Genomic DNA, 27,841 nt, shown 5'->3' with positions numbered 1-27,841 from the left:
TCCTGGTCTAGCTCTAACTGGGTAGGTAGGCTGGTGTGTCAGGGCTTCAATACCAGGATGTGCAAGTGCTACAGAAGTAACTACATCATCCTCAATGGTGCCATTATTAATCATTAACGTGAAGGCTCCATCTGCTGATTCCTCTATCTCATTTCTCAACTGGTACAAAACTTGGTTAGGGAAGAAGGGTATTATTTACTAGACCCAAAAATTCTTTCTGAATTACCGATCATGCCCTACAAAAGGGTTCATATTTTTAAAACATTTCCAGGCAAAAGCTTTCATAACCATTATAAAGTCAATAATTTAAAAGAATTTTAGTAAATGGCAAAGAAAGATGAAAAGGAAAATTTAACTTCAGAATTGAGATTACTTTTTTCTATTTAGGTCTTACCTGTATAGCAGCCATTTGTGTATGTGGAATATTTGTTACTTCGTCGGTACTTTCTAGATTTACTTCCCACTTGTTGGCAGAATTTCCACAGTGACCTTCATGGCTGTTAGACCCACTGAGGGCTGTACCGTCACCATTCATGCTGCACTGTGTCTTTACTGATACTTCCAAAGATTCCTGAAGGATCTGTGTTTTAGGGGCAATCTCGTTACCAGGAGGAGTATTCTCAGCATTCAAATGAGGACCCTCAAAATATACAGCAGCACTTTCATCTGGTCTGTCACTGGCTACAAATGATGGCGCCACTGGTACTGATCTTTGCAGCTGATATTCAGAAGGAACATTGGCTAGAGGTGTATAAATGTTAGTGTACTGGGGCAAACTGGGTAACACGTTCATATATGTTGGTGGTGTCTGGGTAATGTCAAACCCCCGAAAGGGGAGGTATGTACAGTATCCTGTGACCAAATGGGGTTGAGACCAGTAAGTTGGTTTCACATCCTCAGAGGCTGGTTTGGGAGAATTACAGGATACTTGCTTATGACCGGCATCCTCAGACACTGATGTGGGAGAATCAAAAGAGACCTCCTTGGGCTTCTCATCCTCAGAAACTGATCTAGAAGAATTATCAGACACTGGTTTCGGGTTCACAGCTTCACAGGTTGGTTGGGGAGAATTAGCAGATACAGGTTTGGGCTTCACGTCCTCAGAAGCTGGTGCTGAAGATAACTCAGACACTGGTTTGGACTTTACATCTGGTTTAAATTCCCTTGCGGTTGGATTCAGTGGTAGTTTAACTCGTAAATACTCCCCTGTTTTTGAAATTTCTTCCACTTTTGTCTTAATGTTTTTCTTCTTTCTCTTTTTCTTAAGTCGTAATGCAACTTTCTTCAATGCAATACAGTTGTCAATCACAACAAAACGAGGACATCCCAAGAGAAAAGATTTCAAACCTCCGGCTTTTTCTAGTATTTGCCGAGTTTCTTCTGGGAAGAATTCATATTCTTCAGAGAACATTTTATTATTCATGTCCAAGGGACCATGCTCTTCCAACAACTGAGAGAAATAACTTGGAAAAAATTTATGTTTACATGTTATTACAAGGAAGTACTTAAACATGTTCTTTTGAAAAAAGTGTTTCCCCCAAAATTCTCCCCAAGAAAAATACTATTTCACTTCCAACTGATCTCAACACCTCCCCAACAAACATATTATACTCATATTAAATCTGACAAAAGCTATATGCAATCAGTGATACTCTAGAAGCAAAATTTTGTTTACCCTTGGAGAATAATCCTTAAAAAATTTGTTGGGAAAAAAACCGAAAAGGGATTAAAAAGTTATTTCATAAATTTCAATTACATAATTATACAATCTATTTTAAAAGTAACGAAAAGAAAATTTATTCAAGAAAAATAACAAGAGTATCAGTAACAAGAATGTCAAATGAGAAGAAATCAAATTTCATTAAAATCCTATTGGAATTTACATACAGTAAAACTCTTAACATTTTTCTGTTTAGAAATATGCAATGATTCAGAAGTACTGAAACTAATCATGTCTGATCAACAAACCAATACAAACAAAACAAAAAATCAAATAATCAATATAGCAGAGGATCAGACACACATAATGGGGTGATCCCTTAATCTACATCCAGTCCTAGACTGGGGTACACTCCAGTTAAGGGGCTATTTTCTTTTCCCATTCTTGTGTCAGGCTCCAAGAGCCTTCCTCTTCCATTAGAATTTGGTATTCAGTCTATAACAATGGCATAACTAGCAACCAAGACACATACTATGCAATTTCAAAGAAATAGAGCCTCCACATTTTTTCCACTGCCTAACTAGCAATGAATTTTTCAAACATTGAGGCAGGACAAAATTTAACAAGGGTCCCCAGCCCAAAGGGAAAGTGTGTTATAAACCATATTGTGAATAAAATTTTTATAGTTGCTATTATTTGAAACGCAACACAAAAATGAACTTTAACTATTTATACATCTTTCTAGCCCTGAAAAATCATCTCTGTAAGGGAAACACTGGGTCCAAAATAGCATAAATATGACTTCTTTATAACCAGTGTTTTACAGGGGTTAGCAACCATCCATTGACGCACAGAACAGTGGTACTGGTATGGCTGTTCGGCAGACATGAAAGAGGCCAAAGCTCTAATGAAAGATGCTAGATACAACTGAAACAAGGAGGCTGACTCCACTTCTGCCAAGTTAAACAAGATGCATCTCTCTCATCATTGCTCCTGTTCAAAGTCTCAGACTCTAAAAGGGATAGTGTTCCTGCACTTCAGAACCAGAGGTAAAAACGGCACACTACATGAGACAGCACTTTAAACAACAAAAACCTAACTATACCAGAAAGATTAATAGTTCTTATGTTGTTATCTCATATATGCAAGTACATGTTTACTCGCGTACATATATTTTCACACTTGGATAGGGACCATCAGGGTCTGAAATGGTCATGGCAGGCCTTCCATAGTGCCATTACAGGCCACTGAAGGCACAGGGGCAAGGGACAGGATGAAGAAAATGTTTGGGAAAGGATTCCCACCCTAGTATGCTGGCGGTGGCCCTTTGACAAATCACTGTTTTGTAGAAGCTCATGATTCTTCCCTCACAAAGTCATTCTCTTTACAATACAGTGTGATCAGACCAATGATGCAGCTCTCCTGCTACTTGCAAGCTGTGCGAAAGGACTGTGTCTTCTACTTTGTCTGCAATCTTCCACAGTGCTTAACCCTAAGTGGTTAAATAAATCGTGGCTGACTAATTAATACCACGAAAGAGGTGGTAGGAAAAGCTAAGTGCAGAACGCTACCCAATGAAATACAATTCCCTTCAACTATCTAAAATCATAAATTGTTAGAACTAGAAGAGGGTCAAGTCAATTATACACCAATCAGTCTAATCCCCACCTTCACAGTGGAATACGTGAGTCAGGATAAAATTAACAGCAGTTATCCCAATATTCTGGATTCCTTGTGCAATATTTTTTTTCTACTCTAACACTCTTGTCATACACAAAATTTTAGTTTCATTTTTCTTTCTTTTACCCACTGGCCACTAAAAGAAATCATTCTTTTTTTTTTTTTTTAAGTTTTATTCATTTATTCATTTAAGTAATCTCTACACCCAACATGAGGATCGAACTCACGACGAGATCAAGAGCCACACGCTCCTCCGACTGAGCCAGACAGGCACCCCTAAAAGAAATTGTTCTTAAGCTCATCATCACATGTCTACTTTTGAAAATTCAGAGAAAGAATTGTTTTGAGGTGTAACTTCCTGTAAGTTTTTGACTTTAAAGTTTTATCTCAAAATACATCAGCCTATTTTCTTCCTCATGAAGTTGTTTAATTTCCTCTCACTTATAACAGTAATAAATTCTTTAAGAAGCAAGGTCCTGACAATGACACAGTTTAGCTTCAGTTTCGGATGCTTGAAGCAAAGCCTACCATATTTTAAGAAATACTAGTGTAGTTTTATAGCTGTTTCCATGGGGTCATCCAGGAGTTTTCTGGAAATATGATATGCTCAGCATTTCAACTCTAAAGAAAAACCATAGGGGTGCCTAGATGGCTCAGTCGGTTGGGTATCTGACTTCGGCTCAGGTCATGATCTCATGGTCAGTGAGTTCGAGCCCCGCATCGGGCTCTGTGCTGACGGCTCGGAGCCTAGAGCCTGCTTTGATTCTGTGTCTCCCTCTCTCTCTGCCCCTCCCCCACTCACGCTCTGTCTCTATCAAAAAATGAATAAACATTAAAAAAAAAAATTTAAAGAAAAACCATAAAGAAGGGTCTGGGAGCATAACCAGACTGAAAAGGAAAGAAGCGACTGGGGAAAACAGAAGCAAGGACTAAACTATGGATGAGTAACAGGTTTTCTGCGAGAATAACCAGGTCTTAAATTAATTTCCTATTGCAGATCTTAACCCTCAATTTGTCTTCTTAAGGAAGGTAGCATGCACTACTTAGTAATACCAAGCTCAAAATGGTAACTGCTTGTTAGATATTCCTGAACCCTTTACTCCATTATTTCATCTACCCTACTCAGACTCGTTGATTTCATATTCACATTTCAATCCCAAAGTAACAGCCAAAGTTATTTAAAAAGAAAAGTCTGTTTCTCTTGTATTATGTCAATGTCAGGAAGACAAGTCTCCTGTACAATACAGAGATACAAGGTCTTGTTACCTTTACTATCATTTCAGCAGAACACCTGTCACCTCAGCAGAAGTAATAATGGGATCCTGGTATCCTCATTACCCAATAAAAGGGCAACACTTTGACAAGCTACATTACTTGTCACTGGACTTAGGAGATGCTAAACAACAGCATCCATCAGCAAAAGAACAATGAGACCAAATAATAATAGGACTCCTTCTCAAATGTAGAACTCCCCCCTTATCCACAAGAGAGATGTTCCACAACCCCAGGTGCCTGAAACCACAGATAGTACTGAGCCCTATACTATTTTTTCCTACACATATATACCTATGATAAAGTTTAAGTTATAAATTAGGTGCAATAAGAAATTAACAGCAATAACTAAAAATAAAATAGAACAGTTACAATAATATACTGTAATATAAGTTATGTGAATGTGGTCTCTCTCTCAAAATTTTATTGCACTATCCTCACTCAATTCTTGCAATGATAGGAGATAAAATGCCTCTGTGATGAGATGAAGTGAGGTGAGTGACACAGGCACTGTGACGTAACATTAGGCTACTACTGACCTTCTGACAACAGATCAGAAGGAGTATCATCTGCTTCTGGACTGCGGATGACCACAGGTAAGTGAAACCTCAGAAAGCGAAACCAAGGATAAGGGAGGAGTACTGTATACCCTGGAATTCATGATGAAAGATATGGCTGGAAACTTTTACAGTCCTATCAGTACATACCAGGGTCAGCTTTAGAGACAGAAAATATCTATATTAGCAGCTCAAACTGACAAAACCAATTATTAGTAGTATTCTGAATTTATTTATTTATTTTACTTACTTTACTTATCTATCTATCTATCTATCTATCTATCTATCTATCTATCTATCTACTGATAAAAGGTCCTGGCTGCCCTCAAGTACCAGAGCCTGGGTCCAGCCAGACCACTGTGGTTTTTTTGTTTTTTAAATGTTTATTTATTTATTTTGAGAGGAGGGAGGGTGGGAGGGAGAGAAAGGGGGAGAGAGAGGGAGTGAGAGAGGGCGAGAGAGTGGGGGGAGAGAGAATCTCAGGCAGACTCTGTGCTGTCAGTGTAGAGCCCGATGCGGGGCTCCAATCATCTCAAGAATGGTGAGATCATGACCTGAGCTGAAACCAAGAGTTGGGACATTCAACCAACAGAGCCACGCAGGTGCTCCAGGATTCTAAATTTAAAATTAAAAACCCTCAGTTAACTTTGTGCACTACACGACAAAAGCCATAAAAATACTTTCCTTCCCAACTTTGTAAGCCAATAAATGATTCCTTTAATAAGCAAAAGGGACACAAATTAAACAACCTGCAATCTTTAACTGGCAGCTTCAGGATGAAATAATACTAGTAGGAATGTTAAACTACTTACTCATACAGCGTTGAACATTTTTGTTTTGGGTTAATGTCCCACAGCTTCTTATTACGGACAACATATTCACTGCTGTGCTGTTCATAGATAGCTTCAAATTCTTCTACATCTTGCCGAAGGTGGTCAGGTACCACAAATGGGCCTGCAGAATTTGGATTGCGTCTGCTGATTAAAAAAAGAAATTTTTTTTGTGAGTCCTAAACTTTGAGATGACCCAGAATATTTAAATTAAAACAAAGATAGTAACATACAACTCAGCCTTACAATGCAAAAAAACACTACCAGATAATTAAATGCAGAAAAGTTACCCGTGTGTGTGTGTGTGTGTGTGTGTGTGTAGACATTTATAAACCGTGTGTGTGTGTGTATACATTTATAAACCTCTAAGGAAGCACTTTTAACTAACTACTTACTCTTGATCCCAAGAACAAATTTTTTGAAACTCCTGGTTTTAAAAGTATCAATGTTATATTAATTGTAACTTGTTAAAGATTTTGTTATAACTGCTATTAATTTAAGCTAAAGTGAGATTGGAACCAGTAAAACACTTAACAAAAAGATTCTTTTGCTAAAGTGTACGATTTTGCATTCTAAAAAGATGTAGCAGTTTGTGAGTTCTAAAACAAGACTACCAGGTTTAATCCTGGCTCAGACATGTACAAGCTTCAGGTTCTTAGGCACTCAACTACACTGTGCATGAATCCCCTTATCTGTAAAATGTACATGATAACAGTACTTATCTCCCAGGGTGAAGAGTATATTCAATGAGTTTGTATATGTAAAGCCCTGAGAATAGTACCTGGTACATAAGTTCTGTCTAAGTATGGACTATTACTATTTGAACTTAAAATAATTCCTCCATTTAAAGAATCCATGAAAATGAGCAAAAGCAGCTCTTATGACAACTCCTTTAAGAAATGTGAAAAAAAAAATAGGTTTCTGGTTCATAAAGGAATATGACAAAAAGGTCATTGCTACTCACTACTTTTACTTTTTCTTACGTCTACTTGTTTTCTGAAAACTCAGTTTCAACAACTAGATGCCAATGAAAATCATTCACATCTAAGATTGAACATCTAAAACATCTTCCTCTCTATTATAGCAAATATGCTAGTAATTATCAGTAGGAAATTCTCTTCACTGAACATCTTAAAGACTATTTCCTAAATCTTTGCATAGTATCTTGCATATAGTAAGTTCCCAAACTTATCTAATGAATGTCATTAGCCCAATGATTTTAATGTTGTTTGCAGGAATTCTTAATGCTGACAAGCCATATTATAAAATCAACCAAGATGGATCACACTAGGCTGTCATCACAGATGCACATATTTAGATAGTAAAGTTAGAGAAATAAAACACAAGTTTAAATGATGTTAAATTAATACCACTTGCTAAGTTAATACACTTGAGTTAAAATTTGAAGCACACATTTTCAATTTTACTTACTTGTGGTCTTCACCTGAAGTGATAGTCTCATTATTTGGGGTTACTGAAGATGTTCCAGACCCCACTAACATAGGCTAGTTTAAAACACACAAAAATGAAAACAATTTTCTACCTTAAAATTCCATGAAAAAAAATTAGCATTAAAACAAATGAATGCTTATATAAATATGCATGCAAATTGCCAATATGTAAGACTTATCTAAATTTCCTTGTGAACAGGAACACATAGTAATAAAGTTTCAACACCCATAAATAGGCCCAACTTAACATTCAGGTAGCTTCCAATACTCAAAAAAAACTCAAATGTCAAAGATAAAAAGCCAAGTTTTAGCAGAACTTACAAAGAGCTGCTCTAATCCTCCTCTAATATCTGTTCACTGTCTCACCTCCTGCCCTCCTGAGCTCCCACATACATGACAGCCATGAAGAACCCCCCAGAAGATAAATAATGCCCTATATGGCTCATGGGCTTGGAGCAAATCTTTAAATCCTAAAAAAAGTCTTTCTCTATAAAGTACTTCAAAATATCCCCAAGAACTTGTTAATTCTAATTTATATATTCAATTAACTATTTTAGACAAGAATTAATACCAAAAATACTCCATACCTTTGAATCTTTTGGCTTCTTTTTCTTGCCTTTATTTTTTATCTTGGCAGAATTAAACTGGAAAAATGGGGGAAAAAGACAATGAACACTCAAATAACAGCATGATGAAGCTCTGTATAAAGTATACACTGGTTTTAGCCACAAGTTGAATATCCACAAAATGCTGAACAAAAATAACACTTCATATGTTAGCCCTAGTGTTATGATTTATAATAGAAAATAAGAGAAAGCCTAATAATGACTGTTATAACTAAAATTGCTTCCAAAAATTGTTTAATGTTTTATTTCTCAGAGAGAGTGTGTGTGTGTGTGTGTGCACACGCAAAGGAGGGGCAGAGAGAGAGGGAGAGACAGAATCCCAAGCAGGCTCTGCACTGTCAGCCCAGAGCCCGATGCAGAGTTTGATCTCATGAACTGTGAGATCATAACCTGGGATGAAATTAAGAGTCGGATGCTTAACCGACTGAACCACCTCTTGGTCCAACATTTTAATAAGGTGTATGTTATTTCAAGTAATTAATCAGTCTTTTAGAGTAATTCCGATTATATGCTACCACCATTTCAATGGCATTCCTTTTCTTAAGGTAAACTGGACACTCTACGCCTGAGGCACTCCAACTCTGAGGCACAGTGGACTTAGAAGACATTTAACTTCCCACTGGGTGTGTTAGTGTGTTTCCATATTTAGCTGGGCAGTATATTTCACAGGCAGATTAAGAAAAGTTCAAGTACAGATGACCTGATCCTAAAAATCAGTAAATATGCATCTTTCTGTTTGAAAACTGCCACAACCTACTAAGATAAACGACTCTGGAATTATTTTAACTTAACTTAGTTTGGAGCCATTCAAAACAAAGTCTCTTTTTTTCCTTACAGAACAAAACATTAGAATTTTAATCATTACAGGGGCGCCTGGGTGGCGCAGTCGGTTAAGCGTCCGACTTCAGCCAGGTCACGATCTCGCGGTCCGTGAGTTCGAGCCCTGCGTCGGGCTCTGGGCTGATGGCTCAGAGCCTGGAGCCTGTTTCCGATTCTGTGTCTCCCTCTCTCTCTGCCCCTCCCCCGTTCATGCTCTGTCTCTGTCCCAAAAATAAATAAACGTTGAAAAAAAAAAAAATTAAAAAAAAAAAAAAAAAGAATTTTAATCATTACAGATAACTTTTCATTTTTAGGCAGGAGATGACTCAACTCGTTCCCTATTTCTGAGATTAACAATTATTAGTTGCGAAACTTTATGGACATTGTCTAATTTAAGCCTCTTGAATTTGCTGATTGCTGACTGTCACTCTAATTCCAAGAGGAAGACTGGCATTAACATTCTATAAATGAGTATATGTTAGCCAGAAATCCTCCATGTTTGGTTCTAGAATGCCACCTGTGATGTAAATAAACACTGGCCTGGGTACTCCTCTCTTCCTTTGGCTAACACAAATTAACACGTTTAAAGCAATCAAATAACCTACCGGCACATCACCACTGTCTTGTTTCCTTAATACAGTACAGCGGCTGTCTGTAGGAAAATACCAATAAATTGTGAGAAAATGAAATTTTTACATTGACAGCACACTAAAGCCTTAAAGAAAATCACCGCAGACACTACTATCATCAACTATATTTTGCTCCTTATTTTGCTCTGACACAAGTTTAGTTTAGAAACCAAGAGCAAATGGCCAATTAAATGGAAACCAACTACAAAGAATCACAAAATGTCAATCTAGTTCAGCATAATTTGAGTGCCTTCTAGATATCAAACTCTGTGCTAGATGCTGCGAATACAAAGATGCAGAGAATAATCCCTGTCATAGATACGCTTGTATTCTAAGCTTATGTTGTACAAATACACAAGCAAGCCAATATGTGCAACCCAGAGTGCCAAGTGCCTCAATAAATACAATGGAAACAAAGCTGATGGAATAATACAGTTTTCAAGGATAAAGGCCCAATGACAGGCCAGGGAAGGCTCAGAGAGGGATGCAATATCAAAATGAGACTTGAAATAAACAAGCAAAGGGGCAGGACGTAGTTGGAGCAAATGCAGGAGCAAAGACATGAGGCAGGAAAAGTACGAGGAGGGTTTGTACACCTTCAAGAAGTGGGGTGTACACAGGGCACATGGGGAGAGTGATGATAAATCACACAGATGATGTGAATTTAATGTGTAGGCAAAACTAAGCAAGTATTTAACAGAATTGTTACAGTTGAATGAAAGAGATGTTCCAGAAGAGTCACTAGTGGCAATATAAGAGGAAGATCTGTAGTGGGAAGATCTAAAGAACAGACACCAGTTTGGAGGCTACCAGCATGGTCTAATCATGGAAAGCTTATTAAGGTTCTGACCTAGGGAAGTGCAGATGGACAGGAGAGGAGAGATCAAAGATAAAGCTTACTGGAACGGGTGACAGACTAGATATGGGGTAATAGGGAAAAGGAAGAATCAAGACTTTTTTCAGGGTTTCCTGCGTAGATACAAGATATACAACAATGTTACTGAGATAAATTTAGGAAAAACAGGTCCCTGGGGATACAGTAAGTGGGTTCAGCCACACTGCTCTTAAGGGACCTTTTAGTTGTCTACAAAGAACTACCAACAGTAAAACAGTATGCAGAGTTCAGGAGACAGGCTGAAACTCTGAATTAGTGATAGGATTGGATGTTTTTATTTACAAGATCAGTGGATTCTGAAAAGTTTTAAGAAATATAATCATCCCTTTAAATGAAAAGAGACAAAATTGAAAATGTCTGGAGTAAGGGTGAGAAGCACAGCTCTTGGAGAGAAAATCTGTTGGGATGGCTAGTCATTTGGTTGGTGGCTTCTGACTCTATGACTAAAACCAGAGGAATAGTCATAGTATATTTGGGGTATAGAACACAAGAATCAGAAAAAATGCACACAAAGAAAGAACTGTGTCCTTTTTAGTTATTTTGTTGTGTGATCCAAACATGCATCGGGTTTTGTAAGCTCAGTCCCCAGACAGTATTTTACTACCAGCAGCAGCAAACTGACGGCAATAAATTCAGGCTATCAACAAGCACGTCACCTCCAGCCATGAAGCTGTGTCCTGGAAAAATAAGCCATCTATATTTGAATGTGCTCCTTCCTAAGACCCAGAACAAAAGCAAGCTTTTCAGTTCCTTATACGTATGAAATTTGTAATGTGTGATACTCCTGTACAAGGCTGGACTTTTTAATGTGCTCTTTAAAACAAAGCATGAAATTTTAGGTCTAACTGCTGACAACATGTAAAGCAAATACTAAGGAATGCTGAGGGATTGAGGTGGGGTGGGAGATTATCATAAGGCATACATGTAGTACCAAAGATAAATTAAAATTAATATAGAATCTAAGAATATTAGAATTTTGAAGCAAAATGGGACCACACAGATCAATGGCTCTAAATCCTATCACTTCAATGATGAAGAAACTAAGATCCAAGGGAAACTAAGGAATTAACTACTAGTCCTCCTATTCTACCAAACTGGACTCCATGCCACTACCCAAACAGGTGACCTGACTCCCTCCTCAACCCCATGTCTCTAATCCCAGATGTCAACTTGGGAGGTGTCCAACTACCTCCCCATTCACAGCTTGGACTCCAGTGCTGCACCAAGGGTTCGCCCTCCCCAGGAAGAGCACAAGGGCTTGATCCTCCATTTGAACCCCCAGCACTCTTTCTGATCCTCTCTTATTGAGCTTACGGCCATATTATAGTTATTTGTATATTCATTTTACTCCCTTTTCGACAACATAAGGTCTTGAGGGCAGGGACTAGTATAAACATTTCTGAGTACCTGGTTAACACCCAGCTCAGGCAGGGGCCTTGAAGAAGTTGTAAAAACAAAGTTTTTAATGAATTGAATTAGAGAAGCTGGGCCATAACCTACTTTTCCTAACTCCCAATTCTAAGTTCTTCCCACTACAACAGATGTGCTATTTATAGATTCTGCAAACATCACCTCTTTTGCAGGGCAATGTTTTCTTGAATGTTAAACATCAAACCATTTACTAATAAATTCTGTCCACCTAATATGCAACTTTTGCCATGATACTGTTAAAGTACCTAAAATGAGAACAGTATGGCACGTAGTCAGTATAATATACCCATCTGAGTATTTCTATAACACTTGGCTCAACTTGGGTATAATATACCCATCTGAGTATCTCTATAACACTTGGCTCAACAGAGTAAAAAGATTCTATGACCAAAAAAAAATCATTATTCTTAATCACTAATTTGCCCACATAAGCTGGCTGTACCACAATTCTCACTATTTTTTTAAGTATTAAATAAGCTAGGTCCTTTGGAGATATTTTTCCCCCTTAGATATAATATAAACTAAAACTCAGTCTACATACCCATTATATCAAAGAATTCATCTAAAGCATTATGCAACGCTGGGAACTTGTCTCTGTGTTCTTCTAGCAGCCATATTAAACATCGTGCTTCCTTCAATGATGTTGGCTCACAGAAATAATCAAGTTGCTTTCCTTCTATAGAGGCTAGTTTATGACCGTATTTCTCATTCCAGAGAAAAGTCATGATGCTAAAATCAAGCTCCTTAAGAGATGCTCCATAACGAGAAAAAAAAGGTCCCGTGGCATCTAAACCTGTAATAAAAACAAAACCCAAATCAGAAAAAGGGAAAATCATTTACAGTAAAATCACACTCAGTCATACATCTCTGAAAGCAGTTCAATTATAATTTGCTTACATTTTCAGTGAAAAACACGTATTTGAACATAAACTTGTTCAAGCTATTTTGCATTTTAGAATACGACTTAACACTGATAGGCTAATGACAATCATTCTTCTCTATTAGTTGAATAAGATGGACCAAAAGCTTCTTACAAAATAGCTCGTATATTAAAAGTTTATAAGGTTATTTTTACTAGACTTAGGCAATGAAAGCAGGCATTAAATTCCTTTAAAAATATAACAACTTTTTCACTAATTCAAAATGATGTTCATCCTAATTAGTGCAAGCTAGCAAGATTTTACAGTGCTTTTCTATATATCTTTCACAGGAACAAAAAATCAGTAATATGCAAAAGCTTCCCAAATGCCTTTAAAACAGGACATGGGTAACCACCCCCACCCAATACCTCCATCAATGGCTCCTTACCCTCCTCCAAAATCAGGATAGTCACTATTCCCACTGTTACTCCACTTGCTACCCAATCAGAGAAAGAAGTAGCTGCAAACTCTACTGAGGGAGGGGCGGTGAGCCCTGACCCTACCAACAGCCACCAAAAGGCAAAGGTTGGCTCTGTTCTGTCTTCCCACTCGCCTCTGATACAGCATGATCACCTCGTGTTGGCCATGGTTTATCAGTCAGCAAATGAAGCAGACTGCTGAGTCAAAATTACCTTGGATGGCTGTTTCTTCCAGATGAAATAGTTACCTTGCAGTGGTCATGATGCATGAAAAATGTGCTCACTGAAGGGAAGGCACGAGATGGCTTCTAGTATTAAAATGTTAACCTCTTCCCACACCCTGCATGTGACCTGACCTCTCATGTTAAATACGCACATGATGTGACTCCACAGTATAGACTTTTGTTGAGAAGTAAAATTCCAAGAATTGGAAATTACTTGCCTTAAATATATATGAGTTTTACATCAGGGTTACAGTACAGCCTTACTTTAATTAACATGCCTGAAGTAATTTAAATAGAAACAATTTTAAATACTATGCATACATACTTATTAAAATGATACTTTAATCTTCAGAATAAATGTGAATTATATCAAAAGGCCACATTAACATTTCCATCAGTGAACTATAAGGCTCAAATGCTCTAGTTTACCCAAAGCAACAATGGCAGGCACTCTTGCCCAGGTAAATATAACCAGAAAGCCTACTTCTCCTGAGCCTATCTTCCAAAGCAGATTAAAGTGAGAATAACATTGTAATTTATTATTTGATTGTTAGTAGATGCTAATGACAACCTGATCACTTAAGAGTGATTTTCTGGGACCAGAAACCCATGCAGACCTATGCTCAAAGCAGCAACACTTAGCTATCAACTATGTTGAGCTTGCTTCTATCCTACTTTGTTTCCACTGACAGAAAATTATCAATACACTCCCCAAACTCTAGAATTCTAACAGCTCCCTGTCCCTAAAAACTCCAGCAGATCTGTGTGACTTGCAGAGGCCTGGCAGGCTCACTCTTTGGACTGCCCTGCTATGGCTCCTACTGGCCTTGTATCCAACTGCTGCCAACGGAGTCATCTACCATATGAGGCCAGTTGCCATCACGGTCACCAAGGTAAACAGTGCCCTGGTAGGTACCCAGAAAACTCTCAATCTAGTGTTAGACAACAACTCTATCTGCAGCTGCTTTCTGAGGTCCCCGCATGGCCTTGGGCTGCTTAGGGGGAGGAGAGGGTCTTCCTCAACCAAATTAGGAAAATCAGGAACAGTAGTAGCAGAGTTTTATAATCCTATGATTCAACCTCAGAGAATTTTTCTCATGATCTTTAGATACGGATTGCCCTTGGTGATCCTAAGCAATTAGTTCCATCCATTCTTTCCTCTAAGTTTTCTAAGGAATCTGTCTACAGAACTGCACGGTCCCAGAGGGCACTCAGACAGCTGCCTGGGGGGGGGGGTGCTATTTACCCATGACTGTGCCTACTATTCACGTGGTTTACACATTTACAAATAGTAGCAAAATATAGGACTGGATTTTCTAAGTGACTGAACTTTCTTGTGTTTACACCTTTTGAAAAGGTAACTTATCTATAACCGAAACCTATCTATAAAATAACCTAAATTGTGAATTGGGAGGAAACAGTACTTTTAACCAGACAAATTTGTGGTCCTACATTTAAAAAAAATCATGTATGATGATAGAAAAAAAGAGGGTTCAGAGGCAGATATCCAGCCTTCCTACTAATAAACAGCAGCCCTCGAGTTCAGTGGCATTACCAAAGCTGTTCAGTTTCTGGATCCAGGCAGCTAATTTGGGCTCCACTTCTTTAAGCTCGCTCAAAACATGCAGAAATATCCTGGTCTTTACTCTGTTCTTCTCTTGAATCAAGTGACGAATGACATAGTCCACCGCTTCATTTAGAAAATTTCTGCTAGAAAAACAGGTTGTGTAGTCTTCTGTGCTTAAAACCTTCCAAGAAAGCAATTCTTTGAGAAGCTTGGAAGTGTTCAGAATACCAGATTTTATCTTGTCAGCATACTGCTTTATGCACTGCAGAATTCTGTCATCAAGGAACTGGCAACTCTGAACACTGTCTACAGTTTCTAAGGATAAAGAAAAGTGGTCAGTTAAAGTAAGCAACGGGGCCAATTTGCAAAGATATAAACTGAGAAAGAAATAATATAACATTACATAATAACGTAAAGTACGGTTCAGAGGGATTCTTAATGTTTTAAATAAACTCAAGAAATTTGGAAAATAATTGCTTAGCAATATGTTTGAAAACACAGTCACATTAAACCAAACACATCAGAAGTTAAGTACTCCTTCACTCTGTACCACTCATGTAACATCGAAAAACTCAGTTCCTCCAAAATAGGGTTACTTTCCTCAACAATCCTAACCCAGCCTCATCAACATTTACATTCAATAACTATGTTTAATCACTAAGAATGCAAAGAATGTTTTCTGGAGTTGAAGGGATCATTTATTCAGTTGAATTCAATTAATATTTGGTAGTTACTGTTAGGTTTTTCATCTTATTATTGGATCCTAAATCACAGGATCCCATGGAGTTGTTGATTCCAAGCTGGATAAGTTCTCAGAAAATTTCTCAGAGTTCATGTTCCCAACTCAGGCATCTCCCTTACAGAGGGCCATTTAGCCCCTTGAAGCATGCAAAATTAAAACACATTCACCAAAGACTTTTACAGTAGAAAAGATAATTTTGATTGACTGGTGAAACATTAATGGAATACTAAATAAAACATAAGAACAAGAGGAAATATTTCATTTTGGGAACAGCCATCACAGTAGAAAACAAGAAAGATTAACTTCCTTCAGCTGAAAACTGAAAGTAGTCCTGGGGATGTAATGTACAGCATGGTGATTACAGTTAATAAGACTGTATTGCACATTTGAAAGTAGCTACTAGAAAAGTGGATCTTGAAAGTTCTAGTCATGAGAAAAAAATTTCTGTAACTATGTATGGTGATGGAAGTTAATAGTCTATGGTGATCATTTTGCAATATATACAAATATGCCATATATACATCATGTTGTACATCTAAAACTAATACAATGTTACATCATCTATTCCTCAATTAAAAAAAAAAAAAACCTTAATTAAGAAAAAAAACTTGGTGCCTGGGTGCCTCAGTTGGTTAAGCTTCAGACTCTTGGTTTCGGCTCCGGTCATAATCTCACAGTTTTATGAGCTCAAGTCCCACATTGGGTTCTGCGCTGACAGCACAGAGCCTGCTTGGCATTCTTCTTGTCTCCCTCCCTCTCTGTCCCACCCCCACTCGCGTTGTCTGTCTCTCTCAAAATAAATAAATCAACTTAAAAAAGTGTTTAAAAAGAAAAAAGTCTGAAAGTAAATATACTCACAGGAACAGTATAACAACTGAGACATTCCCATGTAGATCAGGGAATAATGACAAGATGAACGTAAAACAGAAGGCTGGGTTAGGTTATCTCTATCGATCTTTTATGAACGGTTTCTTTATTTGAACTCAACATTATTTCACATTCAACTAATTCCACATTCAGCTAATTCACATTCAACATTCACATATATCTGCACAGTGGGGTTCAGAGCATTGCTAAACACAGAATATGCATGTCAGCTATTATTTCCACCGTCACTTTGGAGATGAGGACATGGACACAGATTCTGCCCCATGTTAGTGTACCGCTATCCCTGTGTACTAGGATTTTGAATCCCTATGTACTGCTTCCAAATTCAGTGTTCTTTACACCAACTTCTCCCCATCTAGAGCAACACAAGAAAGTGACGGTATTAACATACTAACTGAACTCTTAATTTCAATTCGGTAGCAACACGATGCCCAGTAAGACGGACATATTAAGCAAGAATATATTATTCTCATCATGCCTTGGACTTCAGCATACCTTTCTGCTCTTCAGTTTTGGGCAGATTACTTTCCCTTAAGTCCTCTTCCATCCTTTCTTGTGCTAATTTTTTTGCTTCTTTTTTTTGGAGCTTTCTCTTCAATTTTTTGTCTTCTTTCAGTCTTAGCTTCTCTAGGCTGATAAGCATTTACAGTTAGTGGTAATCCACCTTTGTTATAAACTCAATTAACTATTTCCTTTGCCTATTAACAGAAACCATTCTCCAAGCAGTAAGTTAGAATTTGCCCTTTGAATTTAGAACTTGGCCTGCATCTTCTGTTCAATATCAAAAACTGTTGACACGTGTTCGGTTAAAATTAGGGTACTTGTGTCATGAAAACAAGAATTCAATGACTGAGTGATTTATAATTAAGGCTGGCATGTATAGGTTATACAAATGTTATTACCATATATATAAGTTACTGCTTAGGGTAAACAGAAATAGTAAAAATTACTCTGTAAGAGAATGCATATGTACACTAATTTCAAAGAAAGATTCCACAGTAAAATATTATTTTCACATCCTAATGACAGCCCACAACATTGGAATTTGGTTGATATGGTTTACAAAGAATTCTCTTCAACAAATATTTCTGTTCATCTTTTCTTTTGCTTTTTCTTGGTCACAAACGATGAAAAAAATCACTTCTTAGAATGGAAAACAAGAAGCAGGACCAAAAAGAAAAAGAAAAAGCATTGGAATTATTTGATCTAAACAACATATATATAGAGAAGTGAATAATTCTGACAGTATATTGAGTTCTTTAGGGTGAGAAATAGTCATTGGTTCAAAAATATTTGCTGAAGAGAGATAAAAAAAAGAAAAATGCTTTTGGAATTAAAGTTTAAACAACTGAGAGCTAAGTGTATAATTTTTATCTAAATGCCAAATCTACTAATCAAACGTCATTTCACAGCATCAAATGTCATAATTTTACTTAAAATTCAAATAATGTTTCTTACTCAAGCTTTTGATATTTAACCATTCTAGGCTAGTTCTCTTTTCAAGTTTTAAATATCCACAAAATTCATTTAAACACCACTTACTTGGGTATGTGTACACAGCCAATTTAAAACAGCGTAATTCAGAAATCTGCATTTAACAGAATTACATTCTAATAGACATCATTAAACTACCAATTGATTGTTAAAAATCTTACCTAGAACATTTCTGTTTCAGAATAGGTCTTGGAGGAACCTTTTCTTTTATGACCTTGTGTTCAAACTTTAAATAAAACAAAGACATCCAAAATTTGTCTCATACTCCCATGACATAAAGCACAAAACCACAAGCAACAAGCATTTCAGAAGCACCCGCAATGTTCAATTTGATAGAGAACAGTGGTGATGCTCTGACCCAGACAAAAGCCCAGAAAATTTTAGCAAAACAATTTACTGAAAAGAGGAACAAAAGAGTAGACACACCTTAGGAAGCTTAAAAAAAATTAAGAGTGAGCAGATCAAATAAACTACAAATACCATTAGAACAACCCATAACCCTCCATATTATGAAGTGAAAGGTAATCCTTTGAAACTCTTCCCCCTCCCTAAGAACCCCACCCTCGTTAATACCCAAAAATTTACTCAGGATTAAGGAAACAAGATTATCAAAGAGTTCAAACTGTAAAACTGAAATGTCAAAAGTCTCCTCTTTTAGGAAATTAAAGAACGTGAGAATCCTTCATTGCAAAGGTATATTCTCACATCCTAAAATTTCCTATATTTTCTTAAATTAAATAACTTTTTTTTCCTGGAAAACATAAGACTGTACAACTTCTACAAACTTAAATCATATTTTAAAAGGTGTAAATGTTTTGATTAACAATTTGGTAATATTTTCCCTTTATTAGATACTTACTTCACATTTAACTTGACCACCACTGCTGAAAATGATAATCTTAGAAATGATTCCTTCACAGTCAGGGGTAAGACAAATTCCTTGCAGAAAATCCTATTTGATTAAAAAAACAAGTGCTATATCTCTGCATAAATCTATAGATGCATACCATTTTAATCATCAGAAATAGTCAAGATACATCAGAAACTTCCTTTAGGGAGGCACTGAAAGTCCCTGCCCATTGTCTTCCGACTTTCGGAGCCTCCCTTATAGAAGGAATATACTTCCAGCTGTAGGGCTGACCACATGACTTGGTCAGTGCAAGGTGAGCTGACATAATGTACACTATGTCCACGCGAAAGCTTTAAGAAACACCAAATGAACTGGCTATTCCTCTTCACCCTCTGCCACAAGAACACATTCCAGTCACTCTTCAACCTCAACTCAGAAACAATACAGCTACGTAGACTGGAGATGCTACAGCCCAACTCTGGCAACAGCTTGCACAACTTTAAGACAATCAATGTCAGCAAGAAATGAACTCTTCTTATTGTAAATTACGAGATATTTGCATTGTGTATTACTTTAATACATCCTAGTGAAAGAGGACTAATTGACAGAGTGTATTTCAACCCACAGGCATGGTTAAGACCACTAAGGGAGCATTGTGTAACTAGAGAAACTCAGTTAATGTAAGACACAGCAAAAGTGATTCAACGGCAACAGTTATTTGTTCATATCATTGTATCATTACTTAACTATGTGAAACTGCATAAAATGTGAGCATTTATTTCTACCAAACTTGAATAATTCCTCTTGCTAAGAAGACACCGCACAAGCACCTTACTCTTTTCCCCAACAAGAAGAGGGGATTACATGAGGCTAAGCAGTGTAGAAAATGTTTTTTTTTTTAAGTCAATAGCTTATTGAATCAGAAACAAATTCTATGAATGCAAATTAGATTACAAAACTGTGCCTTCTTTCAAAGTACACCTAGCTAATGGTAATTAACATTATAACCTTGCTAATTAAGAAAAACCACAAAAAGAAGCAGGAGTACCAAATTTAAGTTGATTGCTTAGCACAAATTATCTCATTACATTTTGGTAGAAAATAAAAAATCTGAAACCCCAATTCTACATCAGAATGTTAACATTAGACATTTAAATTTTTATTTTTAACCATAACATTCCCAATGTAAAAACTGGTTAAACAGTTTATTAAAGGTCTCTATGGCTATTGCCTTTATACCAGTATAAAGTAACAACAAAAACTGATTTTCTACTTTATCATTCAAATAATAATTTAAAACTTTTAGTTATGTTTAGAATGCACAGAAAGGGGGGTGCCTGGATGGCTCAGTCAGTTAGGTGCCCGACTTCGGCTCAGGTCATGATCTCACGGCTCTTGAGTTCAAGCCCTGCACTGGGCTCTACGCTCACGAAGCTCAGAGTCCCGAGCCTGCTTCGGATTCTGTCTCTCTTTATCTCTGTCCCTCTCCCCCTCACACGCACGCATGCTCTCTCTCTCAAAAATAAATATTTTAAGAAATTAAAAAAAAAAACAACAACACAGAAAGGAATTTATATTCACTTAAAGTTTTCTCTGAAGATTCTCAGGGGAAAAAAATCAACACACAATAGACATACTAAAAGTTCCAAGCTATTTTGTGAACTTACCTTGTCAATTTTATCATTAAAAGTTGTTGTTTTCAATTTCTTCCAACAGTTCATGTGAAATTCTATTTTACAGTACTGGCAGCAGCTGATTCGTATAAAACCCTATGGGTTTAAAACAATTTTTAATATACATTTTAAAGATGTCTACACACACACACACTCTCCCTCACAATCACAACACACATATTAAGATAAAAGAGAGAGCTGTCTGCGTTCACCTGGCAAACATAACTAGACATCACATTCTCTCCTAGGGAAGTACAATCTTTTTATACCCCAAAATGCCTAGTGCTAGAGACAGAGAACTTGACTGGCATATTCATTTCCATAGCATATAGCTGCATTATTCTTTATAATACCAAATATTGTATAAACAGTATTCACCTGATCTACTAACCAGGAACAGTGGGCAGCTACTGTCTTGAATAAAGTAAAGCCAAGTAACCTTAAGTGCCAGATCTGGTTTCAGATTTAGGTCTCTAGGAGTGAATTCAGTGGTCACAATGGCCCTTAGATTCTTAGACTCAAATTTTATAAGAAATTAGAATTGCAACAAATCAGAGGTAACAACCTCATTTTCTTTCCAGTGTTCCTAAAGAACATGAACAGTGGCTAGAAAGCTGAAATAGACTTAGCTAGCCTGCCTTCTCAGGTCACTCCCTGCCCTCAGAGTTTCTTTAGTGACTGGCTCTGGGTCCCCGTGTGAGATGATATAGACCTAAGAGGTCCAGGGGATGAGGTACAGACAAGAGGACATAAAACTGCTGACAAGCCAGAGAACTTAGGTACCTCCAATTACAGAATCTGTTTTGAATCCATTTTAAGGCATAATTCTGCAAGTTACTGTCCTACCGTATGTTCATTATGTACCTTAAAGTCTGGATCAGTTATATATATCTGGATTTTAGAATATCCACGGCACTTCTGATAGCAACAAATGGCATCTGGCACTGGAGGGAACCTGCATTCTTCAATAAACTTCTCTAACAGCATCTAAAACAAAAATAAACAAAAATAATATTATAACAACACTAATTTGCCAATGAAAGTCCTTATGACTTCAATAACCTCTTGCCATCAAAACATTTTCAGCATGGGAATGACTAAATGTTTTTTAGCAAAGAATAAACTACATATAACTTTTAAAGTTTTTCCTTTCAGAAGGAGGCTGAGACATACCCAGAGATAGAGTCAGAAAAAAAAAAAAAAAGAATGAACAAAAGTTTCAGAATTTCAATGTCAGAATCAAAATCTTATCCTGTGTTATTATCATCAAGGCTCATTTTACAAGGTTAGCTCTTCAAGTGTCCTTTAGGCAGTCAGAGGGGGTCAGAGGAGGAAGAATAACCCTGAGGAATCTCCCCTGCTCCTCCTTGCCAGAGGCACATCACCTGGGATCCTATCACCCTCAAGCATCTTGTGCATTCCCTGGAGAATTACCCCACTGCCACTGACGCCCCAAGAGACCTGGGCCATGCTTCCAGTGTTGGCTTTCTGTTATCAATAGCTCCTCTGTCTCCATCCCAATTTACTACAAAGAGAACATTCGATGATTTTTTTTCAACAGTTTCATCGAGATATAATTCACATAGCATACAATCCACACGTTTAAAATGTATATGGTTCAGTGGCTTTCAGTATGTCCACAGGGTTGCACAACCACTGCCTCAGTCTAAAGTTAGAACGGATTTATCACCCAACCAAAAACCCCATCCCTCCCCATTTCCCCCTACTCCCCCAGCCCCTACAAATTGGCAGTCCCTCCCCATTTCCCCCTACTCCCCTAGCCCCTGGCAACTACTGATCTACTTGCTGTCTCTAAATATAGATTTGCCTATTCTGGAAATTTTAGATGAATAGAATCCTAAAATATGCAATCTTTTGTGTCTGGCCTCCTTTACTTAGCATGTTTTCAAGGTTCATCCATGCGGTAGTACTTATCTGTACTTCATTACTCCTTATGGTCAAATAATACTCAATTTTATGGGAGGACCACTATACAATTTTATGAATGGTTTGGTTTAACTATTATTCATCAGTTGATGGACACTTGAGCTGTTTCCACTTTCTCACTATTATGAATAATATTGCTAATAAACATTTATGTACACATTTTTGTGAGAGTATATGATTTCCTTTCTCTGTATATCCCCAGAAGTGAAACTACTGGGTCATGTGGTTACTCTATCTTCAACCTACTTAGAAGCTGCCAGAGCATTTTACATGTCCCCCAGCAACGTATGGGGGTTCTGATTTCTCCACATCTTATAAACACTTGTCTTCCTTCTTGAATACAGCCATCCGAGTGTATGAAGTACTATCTTCACTATGGTTTTAATTTGCATTTCCCAGATTGCTAATGGTGTTGAACATCTTTCACATGCTTACTGGCTATCTGTAGAAATGTTTGGCAGATAGAGGTATTCAGATCCTTTGGCTACTTTTTATTATTTTTTTAAATTCCAGTATAATGGCTACTTTTAATTGGATTGTCTTTTATTATTGAGTTGTAAGAGTTGACCCCTGTGCTTTTAAAAGCTTCAGCCAAAAGCCAAGTTCTGTACACATGCCAAGCTCTCCACAAGTAAAGGCCTATTCTAGTCAATCCACACGTAACTTAGTCTTTTCAGAAGTAGCAAAGCATTCTATGCCTCTGGATATGAGACTAAATTTATTTTCTAAGTCCTCAAGTACCATCTTAATAACTATAGTCACCATGATGAAACCATGATGCTATACCTTTCTCTAAGTATAACCAGTGAGTCATACTCCTTAATAACGCATGATCTCAGGGCACCTGGGTGGTTCAGCTGGTTAAGCATCTGATTCTTGGTTTCAGCTCAGGCCATGATCTCATGGCTTTGTGGGTTCCAGCCCCACACAGCCCAGAGCCTATTTGGGATTATATCTCTCTTCCTCTCACTCTGCCCCTCCCCCACTCACATGGTCTCTGTCTCTCTCAAAATAAGTAACTTAAAAAAAAAAAATAATGCATACTCTCAAGTCAGAATGCCAAGATTCAAGTCCCAGCTCCACCATTTCCTAGCTGTTTAACCTGGAGATCATCATTTAACCTCCCTAACTTAATCTACAGTAAAATAAGAATATTCCTAGTACTCATCTTGCAGGGTTGCTGTACAGATTAAAGGTATGATAAATGCAAGTTGTATGACCGGCACATAGGAAACAGTTAACAGATGTTAGTGATTCTCACTAGTCTTTAAAGGGGAAATACACGTGGGGATGCTGAGGACAGGGTGTCCCTACCTTTTTGTCTCCTGATACCTGGGTCAGTCAGTGCAAATTAGTTTTTGCAGTTAGAAGCTCTTTAGAGTTGGTTAGAAGTTCTCTGCAAAAATCAATGGTTACCTTTATTTTCCCTGGTTGAGTCTCTTCAATAATCACATTACTTGTGGGCCAAGTTAACACTCCAGGAAGGCGACAAATCAAGGTTCTTGCTTTCTCAAAATGATTAAGAGCTTCTAGAAATCTAAAGTCAGAATTATGAAGAAAGAAGATATTAAAGCTGTGATAAGAATTTTCATTCCCCACAATAAAAGTCACAGAGATTTCAAGTTTACTAAGAATACATCTGATAAATCACTGTAGAGAAATATTCAATACAACCTATATTTTCTTTAAAAAACACAGGCATGTTGAATCACTATTATTGTACACCTGAAACTAATATAATACTACAGGTTAACTAACTGGAATTAAAATAAAAACTTTTTAAAAAAGCATTACCATTGCTTACTATAAAAGTAATATAAATTAAAACACAAATCTGCCTGGACACAGGCTTTATTGTGGTAGGTGCACACTAGTCCTTTTAAAGTTGTAATTTATTATTTAAAGTTTCCAACAATTAGGAGTGCCTGGGTGGCTCAGTCGGTTAAGTGTCCAACTTCAGCTCAGGTCATGATCGCACAGTTCATGAGTTCAAGCCCCGTGTCGGGCTCTGTGCTGACAGCTCAGAGTCTGGAGCCTGCTTTGGATTCTGTGTCTCCCTCTCTCTCTCTCTCTCAAAAATGAATAAGCATTAAAAAAAATTTTTTTTAAGTTTCCAACAATTAAAACAAAACTGAACAATTTGGTTGTTTCATTTTTTTATTTGTTTTGTTTACTAATAAGTTAGATTCCTGTAGAGAAATGGCAACCCTTCATTTAAATTAATCAATCATAAATACTTTTTTTTTTAACTCTATTAGGACATCTATAGTAAAAATCGCTCTTCTGAAAAAATTCTAAAGAGACTGTGTATGCTAGACATCTTCAACCATAAAGCAGTATTTTAAAAGAACAAATGTGTACGTAAACTTTTAACTATATGAAATGTTTTAGTTATGGTTTATGTTTTTAAAAAATGTCAATCGATTTCCATAGTCCATTCAGCAAAAGAATACTAAAATATTGGATTATAAAGTTAACCAAGTCTTTATAATTCTCTTGAGACTAGAGAAGAAAGTTTTCCTGCTTTCTCCAATCTAGAAATGATTGCCCAATTTAAGAACCTTTTTTTTTTTTTTTTTTGCCTATGGGGAAGAAAAATTCACCCGCAGAAAATTCACCATCCACCGTAAGACAGTTCACAGAACTTTTACCAGAAACTGCATATCACAACAGCAAACAACCAGCATATTAGACATTGAACCCCACACCAGATTATTTTGAAATCAAAATGTAAATGCTTTTCAAAATGGCAAAGACTTTGTCATTTATCATAATTCCCATGATATTACACATTACGATCTATTCCTAGATCTTGTGAATAACTGCATATGACCGCTGCATTAAAAAGGGTATATCCTGGGGCGCCTGGGTGGCTCAGTCGGTTGGGGGGCCGACTTCGGCTCAGGTCATGATCTTGCGGTCCGTGAGTTCAAGCCCCACATCGGGCTCTGTGCTGACCCGCTCAGAGCCTGGAGCCTGTTTCGGATTCTGTGTCTCCCTCTCTCTCTGACCCTCCCCCGTTCATGCTCTGTGTCTCTCTGTCTCAAAAATAAATAAACATTAAAAAAAAATTTTTTTTAAAAAGGGTATATCCTAAAGGCACCTGGGTGGCTCAGTTGGCTAAGTGTCTGACTCTTGATTTTGGCTTCAGGTCCTGATCTCACGGTTTGTGAGATCGAGACCTGTGTCAGGCTCTACGCTACCAGCACAAAGCCTGCTTGGGACTTCTCTCTCCCTCTCTCTGCCCCTTCCCTGCTCATGTTCTCTCTCTCAAAAAAAAAAAAAAAACAAAACTAAATAAACAAACTTAAAAAATAAAAATAAAAAGGGTATATCCTAAACAATTTATGCTAAACTTTGAAATTAACTTCACTTGCTATTACTACACAGATGATTGCTAAACCCTCAATTCCCCTCCCTCTACCTGATTTTTTTTTTATTTTTTTTTAATTTTTTTTTTTCAACGTTTATTTATTTTTGGGACAGAGAGAGACAGAGCATGAACGGGGGAGGGGCAGAGAGAGAGGGAGACACAGAATCGGAAACAGGCTCCAGGCTCTGAGCCATCAGCCCAGAGCCTGACGCGGGGCTCGAACTCATGGACCGAGAGATCGTGACCTGGCTGAAGTCGGACGCTTAACCGACTGCGCCACCCAGGCGCCCCTACCTGATTTTTATATAAATCGGCCTGGTCACAGGAACTTAACTTTGGGAAGTTAAAGAACTTTCTTTAATCTTTAAAAACATATAAAAGAAGTCCTAAGCACACTCCCAGAGTGGGCTTCCAAGAGTACCAAAGGCCTGATAAAATTTCCCCTAAAAAGACAGATTAAAATGTAAGAATAATTAAAAGCTATGAATGCTATTCAATTAGTCAACAATTATTTCTTCATAAAGTAATCTAACATACCTACGATTATATTGAGTGCAAGTGTATAACAGGAAATTTTGGGTTTTCTTTTTGTTACTGTTATTTTACAGTTAATTATACTGCTTTATTGTGCCAAAAATATGGAACACTTCACAAATTTGTGTGCATCCTTGTGCAGGGGCCATGCTAATCTTCTCTGTATCATTCCAATTTTAGTCTATGTGCTGTGCAAGCAAGTACTGAACAGAGAGCTTTTTTAAAGCCCAATGCATAATCCTATTCCCAAAGGGTATTATAGCAATTTGGGAAGATAAGATAAGAAAAGAAACATTTGGAGAACAACTACATATTAAACTTTGAGTATGGATTCCAACTATAGGGACAGCTGGGTGGCTCAGTTGGTTGAGCGTCCAAAGACTCTTGGTTCCAGTTCAGGTCATGATCTCACAGTTTGTGGGTTCGAGTCCCCAGTCAGGCTCTGAGCTGACAGCATAGAGCCTGCTTGGGATTCTCTCTCTCCCTCTCTCCCCCACTCACACTCTGTCTCTCTCAAAATAAATAAACTTAAAACAAAAAAATGATTCCAACTATAGAGTAAGTTCAGAGAACAAATTTTTATTTCTAACTCATGATGTCTTTGAACAGATGTACATCTCATATTAAAACCATATTTATACGGGCTTTTAGTGGAAACAGGTATTTTGGTAACCAAAAAAATCATATAATCAGACTTATATAGCATTAACTTACATCAATTCAGTCACCATTTGTAAGTGACATATACTAACAGAAAAAAATATACAATCTTTTGTGTCACATTACCTTATTTCAAACGTTCTTATAAAATTCAAAAAAAGGAAGCATTAGGTGCTGAACTGACTGGTCATACTCAATTAATAATTAATATTGATACAGAAATGCTGCTCCTCCAAGCAAACATAATTATGATAGTATGCCACAGAGAAAATAACAATATAATTCCAGAAAAGGGACCACCACCACCTTAGACTTCAAATGAGTTATCCACCCTGAGCATAAAAAAGTACAATTCCTACTAACCTGTTCTTTTTCAAATATACTTTTCCAATTCCACAGTAGGCCAAGCAATCAAGTCCCTCATTGGGATAGTGTTCAATCATCCTCTTAAACTGGTTTTCAGCTTCAGATAATTCCTTCAGTAGCAATAAAAACAATGATCACTTAACACTACAAAAGAAAGGCTAGAACAGATTTTATCTGAAGGTTGATTCTTTTTGTGTAGTATTACAAACTGTATATCCAAAAGTTTCTATGGCAAAATCACACCTTTGGCATTTTATTTTCTTAGCAAACATACAAATTTTGATCATAGGATACTCAGAGACACAACGAAAGTGATCCAGCTTCAGAATGAAAC

General features: G+C 37.2%; 1 protein-coding gene and 1 non-coding gene across 6 annotated transcripts in view; both read right to left on the bottom strand.

Annotated features, from left to right (window-relative positions):
- The window catches only part of TTC3 (tetratricopeptide repeat domain 3), a 129,519-nt gene that overhangs the window by 40,467 nt on the left and 61,211 nt on the right, over window positions 1-27,841 (bottom strand). For all 5 annotated transcript variants that reach the window (XM_047099128.1, XM_047099129.1, XM_047099126.1 and 2 more), the window contains 14 exons: window positions 27,505-27,617; window positions 23,991-24,111; window positions 21,492-21,614; window positions 20,622-20,723; window positions 18,964-19,056; window positions 18,266-18,330; window positions 17,106-17,242; window positions 14,969-15,295; window positions 12,392-12,643; window positions 9,501-9,547; window positions 8,038-8,094; window positions 7,431-7,504; window positions 5,982-6,146; window positions 395-1,463 (listed from right to left, as the gene is read on the bottom strand). In XM_047099128.1, coding sequence (XP_046955084.1) covers window positions 395-1,463; window positions 5,982-6,146; window positions 7,431-7,504; window positions 8,038-8,094; window positions 9,501-9,547; window positions 12,392-12,643; window positions 14,969-15,295; window positions 17,106-17,242; window positions 18,266-18,330; window positions 18,964-19,056; window positions 20,622-20,723; window positions 21,492-21,614; window positions 23,991-24,111; window positions 27,505-27,617 — 2,745 coding nt within the window. The remainder of the gene's footprint in view (window positions 1-394; window positions 1,464-5,981; window positions 6,147-7,430; window positions 7,505-8,037; window positions 8,095-9,500; window positions 9,548-12,391; window positions 12,644-14,968; window positions 15,296-17,105; window positions 17,243-18,265; window positions 18,331-18,963; window positions 19,057-20,621; window positions 20,724-21,491; window positions 21,615-23,990; window positions 24,112-27,504; window positions 27,618-27,841) is intronic.
- Window positions 26,580-26,685, bottom strand: LOC124527348 (U6 spliceosomal RNA). The gene has a single exon (XR_006965812.1). It is a non-coding gene; the product is annotated as a U6 spliceosomal RNA (small nuclear RNA).

Source organism: Lynx rufus, unplaced genomic scaffold (assembly GCF_022079265.1).
Source record: "Lynx rufus isolate CCGP_SWC_20201006 ecotype Redwood Valley unplaced genomic scaffold, mLynRuf1.p SCAF_5, whole genome shotgun sequence".
In the NCBI taxonomy this organism is placed as follows: domain Eukaryota; kingdom Metazoa; phylum Chordata; class Mammalia; order Carnivora; family Felidae; genus Lynx; species Lynx rufus.
The sequence above is the reverse complement of the archived record's forward strand: the minus strand, read 5'-3'. Positions and strand labels throughout refer to the sequence as shown.